Source organism: Rhinolophus sinicus, chromosome X (genome assembly GCF_036562045.2).
Source record: "Rhinolophus sinicus isolate RSC01 chromosome X, ASM3656204v1, whole genome shotgun sequence".
Lineage (NCBI taxonomy): Eukaryota > Metazoa > Chordata > Mammalia > Chiroptera > Rhinolophidae > Rhinolophus > Rhinolophus sinicus.
In genome coordinates this window covers 836,075-850,168 of record NC_133768.1, presented here as the reverse complement: position 1 = coordinate 850,168, position 14,094 = coordinate 836,075, and the positions used below count along the sequence as shown (strand labels likewise).

Sequence of the window (14,094 nt, the reverse complement as noted above, 5' to 3'; positions counted from 1 at the left end):
TTTCTTTTCTTTTTGGGGGAGGTGTGGTGATAAAATATGTATGTATGGACATATTTTTAATTAAAGTTTATGGGGGTGACATATGTTAGTAAACTTACATAGATTTCAGATGTGCAAATCTGTAATACATCATCTGTATATCATATTTGTGTTCACCACCCAGAGTCAGTTCTCTTTTCATCACCGTATATTTGATGCCTTTTACCCTCATCTACCACTCCCCTAGGGGCTCCTTACCTTCTGGTAACCACTAAACTATTCTCTGTGTCTATGAGTTTTTGTTTCTGTGTTTCTGGGTCTTATTCCTTTGTTGCTTTCAGTTTGCAGTTTTATGTCCCACATATCAGTGAAATCATATCGTCTCAACTTTTTCGACTTACTTCTCATATCATAACAATGTCAAGATCCATCCATGTTGTCTCAAATGGCATCATTTCACCTTTTCTTATGGCAGAATAGTATTCTATTGTACATACATACCATATCTTATTTATCCAATCATCTATGGAAGGACATTTTGCTTGTTTGCATGTCTTGGCCGCCCTGAATGAAGCTGCAGTGAACATCAGAGAACATGTCTTTACAGATAAATATTTTCAGAATTTGAGGGTACATGCCCAGGAGAGGGATTGCTGGGTCATATGGTAATTCTATTATAAATTTTTTGAGGAACCTCCATAATGCCATCCATTGCGGCTGCAGCAATTTGCATTCTCACCAACAGTGCATGATGGTTCTTTTTTCTCCACAGTCTGTCCAACACTTTTTATTATTTGTCTTCTTGATGATGATAGCCATTCTGACTGGTGTGAGGTGATATCTCATTGTGGTTTTTATATGCATTTCTCTTATGATTAGTGATGTTGAGCATCTTTTTCATATGTTTATTGGCCATCTATATGTCCTCTTCAGAGAAATGTGTCTTCAGGTCCTCTGCCCATATTTAATTGGACTGTTTATTTTGTTGTTGTTGTTGTGTTATATGTGTTCCTTACATATTTTGGATATTAGTCCCTTATCTGATGTGTTGTTTGCAAATATGTTCTCCCATTCAGTTGGTTGCTTCTTAATTTTGTCGATGGTTTCTTTTGCTGTGCAGAAGCTTTTCAGTTTGATACAGTCCCATTCTTTTATTGTAGCTTTTACTTTGCTTGTCTTTCAGGTCCAATTCATTAAAAGCCTCTTTGAACCCGAGGACCATATGTTTAGTACCTATGTTTTCTTCTATGCAGTTTATAGTTTCAGGTCTTCTGTTGATCCATTGGGAGTTAATTTTGGTACATGATGACAGATAGTGGTCTAATTCCATTCCATTGCATGTGGCATTCCAGTTCTCTCAGCACAGTTTTGAAGAGGCTGTCTTTTCTCCATTGTATGTTGTTCGCTCCTTTGTCGAAAAGTATTTGTCCATATTTATGTGGGTTTATTTCTGGGCTCTCAATTCCATTTCATTGTTCTGTGTGTCTGTTTTTTCTGCCAATCAATACCATACCATTTTGATTATTTTTGCTCTGTAATACAAGCTGAAGTCAGGGAGTGTTATATCTCCAGCATTATTTGATTTTTAAGGATTTCTTTGGTGCTTTGGGGTCTTTGGTTCCATAGAAATGATTTTTTTTTGTTGTTTTATTTCTTTTAAAAATTCCATTGGGATTTTTTATGGGGATTGCATTAAATCTGTATATTGCTTTGGGTAACAGGGCCAGTTTAAGCATGTTGAATTTTCCAATCCCTGGAAAGAATTTTTCATAACATCTTTCCATTTCTTTGTGTTGTCTTTAATTTCTTTAAAAATGACTTATAGTTTAAGTGTGTAGGTCTTTTACGTCTTTGGTTAAGTATATTCCTAGGTATTTTATTTTTTTTGTTGTTGCAGTTGCAGAAGGAATTGTTTGTTTGTTTTATTTCTTTTTTGTGACATTTCATTGTTAGTATATAGTTATGCCGTGGACTTTTGTAAGTCTCTTATATAGCTAGCAACTTGACTGTATTCATTCTTAATGTAGTGAATTTGGAAAGTACATGTTTATGTCTTATGTCTTACTAATCTTGTTTATTTTAGCTATTACATAATTTTCTTTTTTTGGTGGGGGAATAATTGAATAATCTAACTGTTTGAAAAATTAATTAGATTGCTTGTTAGCAATCTGGAATATTGTGACTAAAAGAGTTACTATTTCTCCATCTGAGAATGATGTTGTGTTGACTTTATTGTACATAAATACCAGTTAACAATTCAGTTTGGGAAAAAATAACAACTAATTCTCTTACCAGATGTGTCATACATGCTAGGCACCAAGCACCTTAAATAATGTAAGCATTGTGTGATATCTTATAGTAACTCCATAAAGTAGATGACCTTGTCAGTCTTTATAGGTAAGGAACACGATTCATCAAGGGGTAGAATTTGTCCAAGACCATCCACTGTGCCAGGGTTTAACCCCTAAGAAATATGTGGAAATTTAATGAGGAGAAAAAAATGTCCAGGAATTTATGTGTGTATGATGAAAGCATTTAATTGTTTGATGTCCTTATCCATCTTTTCATTGATAGCTTGGGCCCAATGTTTAATGTAGAGCAGAAACAGGAAATACAAAGCCCGTTTGTGATGGGGTCAACTCACCTACAACCAAGGATGGCCCTGGGTAGGTAGTCAGTTGGGATTGTTTTTGCAGGTGCAGGAAGGTTTGTAAGGTGCTATAAATAGATGCTTCTCAAGCAGATGGACATAAAGACCCAGTGTTATTAGTTATAATTGTATTAGCAGGAAAAACAAGAAAGTGAGTTATTGCAGTTTGTCTTATATCTCATCACCAATAGTGTACCCTTTTTTATTAAGTGACAGAAGAAATTGTGTTTCTCCTACAGGATATTGATAAAGTGCTCAACCGCAAGGGACTGGAACAACAGCTGGTTGCCAAACTTCAGCAAACAACACAGCTAATACAGGAAACTGATGAAAAACATCAAAGAGAGAGAGAGTTTGTAAGTGCTATTTCTTTTTTAAAAATTGTTAAATTGTAACCAAAGCCATTTATAACAGTTAAACTCATTCAGTATTTTACACAGACGTGAGTCATGCAAAATGGGTTCTCACTGTCAAGATTGAGAAACTTTAGAATGCATGCTGTCTTTTATTTCAGATGGTATTTTCATATAAAAGAATACTGATTTTTAGATCAAGTTGATGGAGTCATTTGCACATGCTTTACTTTTCTTGAGTGTAGAGTATTAACTTGATTTTTTAGATAATGCTCAGCAGGTTCAAAATAGTGACAGTTATTTGACAAGCTAGACCTGTCAAGCTAGAGGCAATTAGATTTCACACCAAGTTTACTAACCATGAGTAACTACACTGGTATAATTTTGTCATAAAATTTAACAGAATTCTCTGTTTCCCAATCATGTCACAGTGTCCCCTGAGTGTATGCTCAGAGTATTTTACCTATCAGTAATTTTAAGCATAGTGAAATCCCCCATAGTAATATACACATCATAAACTATCTATGGTTAACTTAAATAAGTAAAGCAAAGAATGAATGTAATAATGTGTACTATCCCATCCAGTGTGTCATCGAGTTGCCTAGGCTTTGTGGTAAAGCGTGGTATGGAATACATAGTTCCTGAATCTTCCTCGTAATGTGAACAACTCGTACTAAGTGTGAGTCTGAGCTTACATAGGTGCATTTTCACAATGTGGACCTTTCAGTGCATGCCAATAGTGTGGTGTACTGCACAACTGAAGAAACAGTTGCCATTTTTGACCTGGAGTACACAGTAAACACACGCACACATGTGCACACCTACATATATTACATGTGTGTACTTTCTGGTGGTTCAAGTACCTTTAAGGCTTGTTTAGACTATGTGTATGATTTTGCTTCAGAAATTCAAGTACTGAATTTCAGAATTGTCTACTATGTAAGTTCACTATGTAATTTTCTTTAAAACTCATGTATATTACCTATCCTTTGCACTCTGCAGCTTTTGAAAAAGTAGTCCAAAATATGTTCTCTGTTCTGATGGTTTTGCTCCATACCTTTTCTAACAGCCTCACCTCGATTTAGAGTAAAGAGGCTTCTAAACCACCCAGATAATGTCAAGATTCATAGCTTTTGGTGTGTTATGTTTGTTTGTTTCCTTCTAACTGCAGGTTTCTAATTTCACCTCAATCACAACTGAACCCTAAATTTCTTAAGCCTTATTAAACTCCTAGGATACTTTTTTCCTTAATCTTAATCTTTAAACAGTTTAAAGGTTATTCCTGCATTCCTGTGCGCTCACAAGTGTTACAGATCGAAGATAGAGGTGATTGACAGTTGTTATTAGGATGTTTCACCCCCTGAACCGTGGTTCTTTCTAAAATAATGCAAGGAAGGGTTGAACCTACGTATCTGGTCATTTGACATTTTAGTCCTATGAGTAATTACTGTTAATACTTTGCCTAGTACATTGCCAGAATGTTTCTGTTTTCTAGTTATTAAAAGAAGCAACAGAATCGAGGCACAAATATGAAGAAATAAAACGTCAAGAAGTACATTTAAAACAGCAGGTAACTTGACAACAGAAGGTAGAAGAATTTGTGGGTCTTCTTGTTTCAAGGCAGTGCCAGCTAGAATGGAAGAATAGATCTCTTGTCCTCTTGGAATTTTCCTCTTGATTTGCATGACTAACTCCTTGTGGTTTGACAAGGACTTTTCTTGATTTTAGCACTGTAAGTCACGTGTTCCAGGAAACCCCTCATTCCAAGGAAATCTGGATGGCTGGTCAGCCTATTTCAGTGTGACCTTTCTATCATCCTACATATTTTCTCTACAATCATTCAAATTTTGTTCTACAAGGAAAATAAAACAGGCAGAAAATGCATGTTTGTTCTATAAGTAGTTTAAAAACTGCATATATTTACACAGGTCCAGTTCCAGGTAATGAATGGTGTGTGTGTGTGTGTGTGTGTGTGTGTGTGTGTGTGTGATATTTAGTGTAAGAACTCCCTTAGTTAGTTGTAAAGTACACTACCACTTGAAGACTAGCACACAACTCCTTTGAGTGCTATATTTCTTTGGGGACATTTTATAATGTAGTGATAGTCTGTAATGCTAGGCTAACTTACAGTGAAAATTGAAGAGGAATTAAATATGAAAAGTTTTCTGTACTTTCCATGATAATTATTATCCTGTTAGCATGGTTCTGGAAAATTTAAACCCCGTTACATAGTAGCCCTATGTATTCAACTGCCCACATAAATGGAGAAGAGAATTGATGTGGAAGAGGTTTAAAAAGTCTGTGTATCATTTTGAAGATGTCCTGGAAGGTGGGAGCCATTAATAGTTTTCCAATATAACTCACCAGAGGGCCTTCTAAGCAAGTTCTCAAGGCCAGCTCTGATTCTGGAGTACTGTTGTTATCAGTCTGCACTCTTCTGCGTTCTGCCCCTAAATTTTGATTCACGCTCGCCCTTGCCCTCGCCTTTCTGCAGGCCTGGTTTGGATATCTCATAGTCATCTTGTCTACTAATGCCAGTGGTAACAATGCTTTCAGTGAGTTTCTCCCTTTCACATAAAGCAGAGTTGGCTTTTAAATTCTTCCCACATGGCCCATCTCTCCTGATAATTGTGGGAGGGCTGATTCCATCCCATAGCCTACTTCCTCCCCATTCTGATCATGTGGATCTGTTCAGTATTCCTAATACAGCACTGATGAAAGGGGAAAGTGGAAAGGCAATTTCTTGGCCTCTGCTTGTCATTTCTTCTTTTCCCCTAGTCCGGGGCAAAACACTTTACAGTAAGTCCCTCTTACCCACGGTTTCTTCTTCCGTAGTGTCCGTTACCTCCGTCCAAGCATGCTAAGTAGAAAATTCCAGGAATAGACAATTCATAAATTCTAAACTGTGTCACATGCTGAGTCACATGATGAAATCTTGGAGTGTCCTGCTCTGTTCTGGATGATAAAATGACTCATATACCTTTTCCAGCATCTCCATACTGTATATACTACTGGGATAGCCAGTCTGTTATGAGAGATAGGTGCGGGGACAGGGACACAGAGAGGGTGAGAAGAAGAGAGGGACACCACATTTACATACCTTTTATTACAGTATATTCTTCAAATTGTTCTGTTTTATTCTTAGTCATTGTTAATCTGTAACTGGACCACATTGTGAATTAAACTTTATCACAGGTATGTATAGGAGAGAACAAACACATCAAGACAGATTGTGTGTGTGTGTGTGTGTGTGTGTGTGTGTGTGTGTGTGTGTGTGTGTACGTACTATGGTTCTGTATTACCCCTGGTTTCATGATGTATTAGGGGTCTTGGAACATGGTCCCTTGGAACATAGAACACTATATTTCTATGGGCCTCTGTTCCATTGTCCTGAAGATAATAATTATATTAGATCATCTCTAAAGCATTCCCTCCTGTTGTAAATAACATAATTTAGTGCACACTTGAGGTGTAACTCAGCTCACCCACATAGACTTCTGACCACTATTGTGCATGTTCCTTTTTCCCCCAGCCCCCCACCAACTCCTTTTCTGAAGGGGAAGGAAAAAGTGAGTCTGCATTGTGTATTCAGCTGGCATATTTTCCACCTAGAATAAAAATTCCTTGATGGTGGATTTAAAGAAAAATGATGTTTCTACCTGTTGTAACATTTTATCAACTGTACTCCCATAACATCTTTCTCCTCTAACCAAACCGTTCTTTGGCTTCTGCTATGTTACCATTCTACTTCAAGGAAAGAGATATCCTTGATGGCTCGCAAAGAACTGTACAGATAGGACCCTTAAAGGAATGCTCTTTTTCCTAGAACAAGTTTTCAAATGTAAGGAGAAGGTCTGGTGCATAAAGCATTATGGTTATTTGAAACTTATAGTTACATCACTACTCTTTAGCTCTTATTATAGTTGACGGGATGGAGCTAGTAAATATTTGTACATTTTAAGCATTTACATTTAGATTAAACCAACAAAATTTCTAAATTTCAATGCATTTCCATGCATTTCAGTCAGTTATAAGAATTTTACCCATCCCGTGGCTGTTGAGAGATTTAGTATGCATTTGTTCCTATTATTATTGCATATAAGAAGTCACTGTTGTTTAGCCATATTACGTTTTTTTCAAAATCTTTGGGATTTTGAAACCACTTACCTGAAACTCAGAATATTGTATGCTTTTTTTCCCTCTAGATTTCTCTTTATATGGATAAGTTTGAAGATTTCCAGACTATCCTAACAAGGAGGAGTGAACTCTTTACAACCTTCAGACAGGAAGTTGAAAAAGTATTTCCACATTTACATATTTAGAGTAGAATACTGCTACTAAATTTGTATGTGATCATATTAAGCAATTACCAGTTGGATGTGTCTATATTGATCTGATATGATCTTAACTTTATCTTTTCTAATGCTCCACTGGCATATTGAGGTATTGTGCCCTGAAATTGTCCCAAGTTACTAATTATCTCAATACTTTCAACATTCTATCATTGTTAAAGAGAATTCTTCTATTAAAGACAGTTTGTTGTTAGAAGTAGATTAAACAAACAAACATCACTTCACTGATCTCTCCCAGTTCTTTCCCAATGTGTTGTATAAATTATTTTTTCAGGATCCATGCCAAGGAAATTAATGATCTATTTTGATTGGAACAGAATGTCTCTGAGGATCTAAGCTAATGCCTAAAATACATTTACTCTTTTAAATTTTGTATTTGTACATACAACATTACAGGGACATCCATATAGAATTTAAAAACAAGTTGTTAATATTTGGTGTGGAAAATGGTTTGGTCATTCCAGTTCAGAATATGGGCTAAAAGGAAATTGCAAAGAATCTGGTTATCTCCATCAGTCCTGAAATAAACAGGGAGCACTTTGGTTAGGAGCATGGCCTCTAGCACTGAGACCTGTTGTTTGCTTTGTGTGACTTCCTTGGGGCAGGCTATTTACTTTGGCATTTCCCCTTTAAAATTGCCATTTTAAAAACTGGAGGTCATTAGAGAACAGTTGGGGTCTGGCGTTTTGTAAGCTGTCAGTAGATTGTAGTCATTATTTTCAGGTCTTACATAGTGGTTGACAGCACATACTTGTTAGTGAAATTTCTTGGATTAATAACAATTCTGGCATCATTTATTGTAGACCATTGACAAGTTGTTTAGCATTTCTGTTTCTTCATTGCTGAAAATCAGAACAACGAAAGTATCTGCTATATTTGAGGCAGCGCTTGGTCGTGTTAAGTGCTGTAGTTACCACCTGTGGGTATTTGTAGACCCAGTAGTGTGGAAAGGTCAGTGAGCCTGAACAGATTATTTCTGCCTGCCAGTCCTTTCAGGTGAAGCTTCAATGAGGGTGAACAGTGAAAGTGTGAGCTGGACTCCAGCACACACATGGTATGGAGAGAGGGGCTCCGTTTTGATAGAGGGGCTCCCCAGTTTCCTATCCTGGAGAATCCTCTGGACTGTAACACATTCCTCTTTGCTGGTGGTTGTAACGATCTCTGTATGTTAGCACTCTTCCCAGGCCTTCCATACCCTCTTCCCATTCTTTTTCTTCCCAGGCCTTTGTCTCACTCTGCCTTGTAGTACAGTTTTGTGGGTGATTACCCATAGCATAGGACTTTGGCTCTGTCTTATCCTTGTTTTCTTAACAGTGCCTGGCTTAGAATCCCTACTTGGGACAAAGGTGGTAGAGGAATATTGCAAACTAAGGTGATTGATGGGCATAGCTGAATCTTACTCTCAAGTTCTGAAAATTGGGATCTTGTACCATTGGATTAAGAACAGTGCCCTTAGCTTTGTAGTAATTTGATCTTTAACAGAATCTGAAGTAAAATATACATGTGGCTGGTGAAGATGCCTACAGCTAAGGATTTAGTAATTTTAACATCACTTTCCTTCTCACTTACCTGAATTATCCTGCCTCTACTTCTGATACTAATGTGGTTTTATTCTTAATCTATCCTTCCAAGGATCTGATGAATTTGTTTAATTCTCTCCAGAAAAGTAAAAAACATAGACTTTTTTTTTATAACACATGTAGGGAGATGGAAGCCTTGTCTCTTGCTACCTTCAACTAGAATGAGTTTCTAGCCTTAACTGAAAGACTTCAGAGTATAGTATCTGAAGCCCTCATTTGCTATTTCCTCTGAAATTGAGGAATCAAATTTGTTCTTCTGGTGATATGAAGCTCCCTACTTTGGTTCCTGCTGCCACCATCATCAGGGCTTCTCTTAGCTCTGCTAACAACAGACAGGCACAGCTACTTTTATAAAGGCATTCCTTGTTTCCCCCAAAATAATACTTAGCCTGACAAAAATAAGACTCAGCTCTAATGTGTGTTTTGGAGCAAAAATTAACATAAGACCAAGTATAATAGATCACATCACAATCACAATCACAACCACAATCATCACAATCACAATCACATTCCCGGTCTTATGTTGTAGTAAAGTAAGACCAAGTATTATATTAATTTTTGCTCAAAAGACGCATTAGAGCTGATTGTCTGGCTAGGTCTTATTTTCAAAGAAACAGGATATGTATTACTAGCTGGTTGAGGCAAGTATTATATCATAAGGAAGAGGAAGAACGTTATGAAATGTTTCTGTGGAGCTTCAGGGAGCGTGGCTTAGAAATTAAATTTGCAATTGTGTTGATTCACAGATGACAAAGAAAACTGCAAAAATGGAAAAAAAAATGATAGTTTGGCGCTCCAAATGGGAAGATAATAATAAAGTACTTCTGCAAATGGCTGAAGAGGTGAGAAGTTTTCACATGACTGGACAGTGCATACTCATTTATTTCAGTATTAAGGCAGACTTGAAGTTTGGGAAGTTTGCTAAACTAGTTGCAGGTTTTATTACTTTCCTGCAATAAATTATGTGGTCTTGAGGGAGGTATTTATCTTGCTTCACCAACTAATTCGGTCCGGTTTGTGTTGTATCCAGCTATAAAATATCTAGATTTTGCTTTCTTCTACAGTATGTGATCTTATGCAGACTAAATTTTATTAAAATGGGTATGTTGCTCCCCTCACAGTTTTTGATTCATTAAATTTTTTGGTGGGGGGGCACCAAATTCACATTTGTAACAAGTTTGCTGATGTTGCTGTTTCTAGGGCCACAACTTGAGAGTCCCGATTCCTTAGTAAAGATGAATGTTGTTACTCCCATTTCCTGTGGAGAGAGAACAAACTTGTAACTCAGCTGCTTTTCTAGCTCCACTTCTTTTGAAAAGGCCACAGAGGGTTTTTTTTGTCAGATTTGTTGTAAGTAAAGCTGACATATATGACCCATGTGCAATTATTAAGTTTGTTACTCTCATGAACTTGAACTTGACAGGACTAGTTTATAACATTTCACAAGAGAAAAGATTAGGGCTCAGAAATGGTGGAAGAGAAGAAGAAGCAATGTAGGAATGAAAATTTTAATGTATTCTTATTTCTAGCATATTTGGTTAAGATCCTGAATTTCCTTAACGTGAAGTCAAATTAGTACTTGATTTAAAGCCAGGATGTTTAGATAAGTTTAAGGAAATACAAGAAAGAGAATTTAATATTTTTACGTTGCTCCAGAATTTCACTGAGTAATAAAAGGTAGTTTCCAATATGGCTTAGAGTATGTTCTGGGTTCAGTCACCTAGTTTGTATTTACATATACAAAGATTACATAAATTTTTTTTTCCTTTGTTTTTCAGAAAACTATTCGTGATAAAGAGTACATGGCCTCTCAGATGAAACTGGAACGATTAGAGAAGCTGTTCAGAGCACTTCAGATGGAAAGAAATGAGCTCTGTGAGAAGGTGGAAGTCCTAAAAAAGAAGGACTCTGTAAAAGAAGCAGATGTAAATTTAGCAACACGTGTGATGCAGCCTCGCACTGCTCTTGAGTCTCAGAAAGAGTTGAACACTTCCTCTGAAAGAGCTCCAGGAGTGTACTTGCGAGTTGAGCCCAAGAGCGTGAAGAAAGCAAAATGCGGATCAAAAGCCCCTTTCCACATGATCTGATCTCTTCTGGGCATTGATTCAGTTGATGAGATGAACTGTGATCACTGTATTGAGAGAGATAGTTTGTGTATAACTTTTCTGTAGTAGTTAGTATTGGTTTCCTGATAAAAGTGTTCTTGCTTTTCCTATCACATCTGTATTTTCTTAGAACTATTGAGCTATGTATACAGAAGGCTGCTTAGCAGTTTTACAGTTTTAGGGTGTACATCTTCCATAGCTATATTGCCTATCTGCATATTTTCCCCTTCATGTCCTTGTCCTTTCAATGTGTCTGTTCATGTGTTCGTTATTTCATCATATAATCACCCAGCTGTTTGCATATAATTATCATAATTAAATTTAGATTTATTATGACAGTGGCTCCCTATGTGAAAACTAAAACTAATTTAAAATCTCTAGTCCACTAATATAAAAAGAGAAAATACAGAAATTATTATAGTTTTTTTTCCAGTAGCTCATTTAAATGCCAAGTGAAAAAAACTCGGCCTTGGGATATGAAATGAGCATAGCATGTTTGATATGGTTAGGTTTTTTACAATATTTTTATCACTGGATAAATTGACATGACCTCAAGTCTTGACTTTCTCAGAGTTGTGGCAGAATACGTATATGAAGATGTCATTTGTAAAGAAAGTGTGATGGATTGCAGGCGAGTCATTGGACAAACCGGTAATGTTTATATGATAAAAACAGCTATACTGCTTTAGTTTCAGGTTAGAACAGATGTCCAAATGAAAAAGCAAAATCAGTACGTAAGTACCTACATTTAGAATGGGGAATTTCCTGCATTTCATAGTTTTGTTCTATATTTTCCTGGGTGGTTTCAGTGTTCCTCTCACACTCGTGAACTAAAATGGGTGGTAATGGAAAATTATTTAATAGAAAAAAGAGCCCAGAGTGGAACTTACTTATCAATTCCCTCCACTGATCATGAAAATCAAGAGGCCAGACAGTGAAGGGAAAATATGGTACATGAAATCTAACAAATTTCATTTCTGTGCCCAAATTAGCAAAACCAAACCCTATCAATGTTTTATAAGCATCTCCTTCAGCTGCTCCTTCAGAATGAAATATTGGACCCATTTCTTTGAGAGGAAGTAAAGGTATGTCAAGTATACTTTCACTTCAAATGAATTCTAGTGGTCATACTTCAGCAGGACCCTTTGCTTGTAACTTCTTCACGTTTTATGAAGGTAGTTGTGTGGTTCTCCACACTTCCTTTGGGCACTTGGTTTGTGTGGAAGGTCAATCCACAGTGTGGATTGAGAGCAGTGTGATTGACAGCACTTGCTCTACTGATTTGGGTGAACTAACAATACAAGATCATAAAAGGATCTGGATTGTTTGGGAAGCTTGTGGTTGCCTTTCAGAATATTCCCTCTGGTTACGAAATTAGGGAAGGTGGGAAAAAAGACACAGCTTGAAGTTTTCCCTTTTAAATGGATCTGTAACATTTCTGGTATCTACTATATTCCAGAACAGGGCTGCTTTCATACTACAACTTGATTTGAGTGAGTCCTTAAATACTTGCTCTCTGATCCTTTGTTTGCAACCCATGTATGAAAACACTGTAGCTTGCCCAGGAGTAATTTAAATGCTGAGATCAGTAAAATTGTGTTTGTTGGACCAATTTTGTGAAAACTTTTGGAGTTGAATATCTGTAGTGGAAGTGGATTCCAATGTATAGAAAAAACATGGATCTAGACTATCAGACCGTTTCATCTTCAAATGTATACGAGTACATTCTGTGTTTATGAAATGTGCAGTTTTTATTTATGTTTGAAACACTTACATTACACCTGGTTATCGCGCTACATTTTTCGGGTGTTGCGTAAAAATCTGCTTCAAACTGTAAGTGAAAATAACTGGAGAAAAAAATGCAGTACTAAATACACTGCTTTATTTTGAAGCTTACATCTTTCATGGAGATAAAGAATTGATGAGACAGTCTTGTCAAAGATATTTTCTAAATATTTTTCATTAATATGAATGTTATTTTATGTACTCTGTTAAGATTTAGTAAATACGTAATGAGTAACAGTCTCTGTGTATTCTTTATATTTAATGTGATTGGAACTGTATCACAGCAATTAATTTCAAAGAAAATTGTTATAAATAGCTGATATTTCAAATCTTAAACGATGGTCAATAATTGCACAGAATTTCAGTAAGCAACACACTGTGATTGGTTGACAGAAGTCATTTTATTCAACCAGAAGACTGTGAGCATCTTTTTACCCCATTCAATTCTAGAGATTTCTGTGATGTAATTTGTGGCAAGGTGTAGAAAACAAGACAAAGAAACCAAAAGTCATAGACACAGATGACAGATTAGTGACTACCAGAAGGTGAGGGAGGAGGGTTTGGTACAAAAGGGTAAAAGGTGTCACAAACATGGGGGCACTTGGATATAGAATTTCAGGGACTTTTTATTGAATCATTAGGTTGGTGCAAAAGTAATTGTGGTTTTCACATTTTTAACCTTTGAACCACAATTACTTTTGCACCAATCTAATAGTTGTTGATGCGCACTTCCATCTAATCCTGTAAAATCAAGAAAGCAAACTTTTATGTTGCAGGTGAACAGCCCGGGAGGTAGTTACTATAGCTCTCCCACTTACGGTACACTATAAAAGACAGATGTCAAGAGTAACATCACTGGGGGATTACATGGTGTGAGGTGAGTCTCTTTAAATCTTCCCTGGAATTGATAAAAATTTAACAGCTATAATTCCACAGAGGACTCCCTGTGCAACAGACAGGCAAGATTAAGAGACATGCAACTGAAATCATCTAAAGGTGGTCAAAGTGGGTAAGCAGGAGAAGGAGGGAAGGAGGAAGTGCTGAGATTTGGGTCAGGTAGGGGGGATGGAATAACCCATGTTGAGCTCAGCACTCTCTGCTTCCTGCAAGCTGTAACTACATCAGTCTTGGAATAGGGAAGAATTCTTCTGACTGCTAGCGCTCCCCTTTATGGCCCACAGTCTCACCTGAGGGATCAGCATATACACGGCTGAACCCACCACTCCTAGGAGAGATCTCGGAGCAAAGACTGAGGGAAGAAGGGATAAAATGGCAGTATAAGCCCTCACT

The 14,094-nt window shown here is 36.8% G+C and overlaps 1 protein-coding gene across 2 annotated transcripts in view; it reads left to right on the top strand.

Moving 5' to 3' along the window:
- LOC141569540 (gamma-taxilin-like) overlaps positions 1–11,660 on the top strand; it is a 300,573-nt gene extending 288,913 nt beyond the window's left edge. The window contains exons 5-9 of one of the 2 annotated variants that reach the window (XM_074323201.1): positions 2,869–2,985; positions 4,478–4,552; positions 7,188–7,280; positions 9,661–9,756; positions 10,693–11,660. In XM_074323201.1, the coding sequence (XP_074179302.1) occupies positions 2,869–2,985; positions 4,478–4,552; positions 7,188–7,280; positions 9,661–9,756; positions 10,693–11,001 (690 nt within the window). In that variant the 3' untranslated portion in view covers positions 11,002–11,660. The remainder of the gene's footprint in view (positions 1–2,868; positions 2,986–4,477; positions 4,553–7,187; positions 7,281–9,660; positions 9,757–10,692) is intronic. The other variant, XM_074323200.1, reaches the window with a different exon arrangement.
- The last annotated feature ends 2,434 nt before the right edge of the window (positions 11,661–14,094 follow it).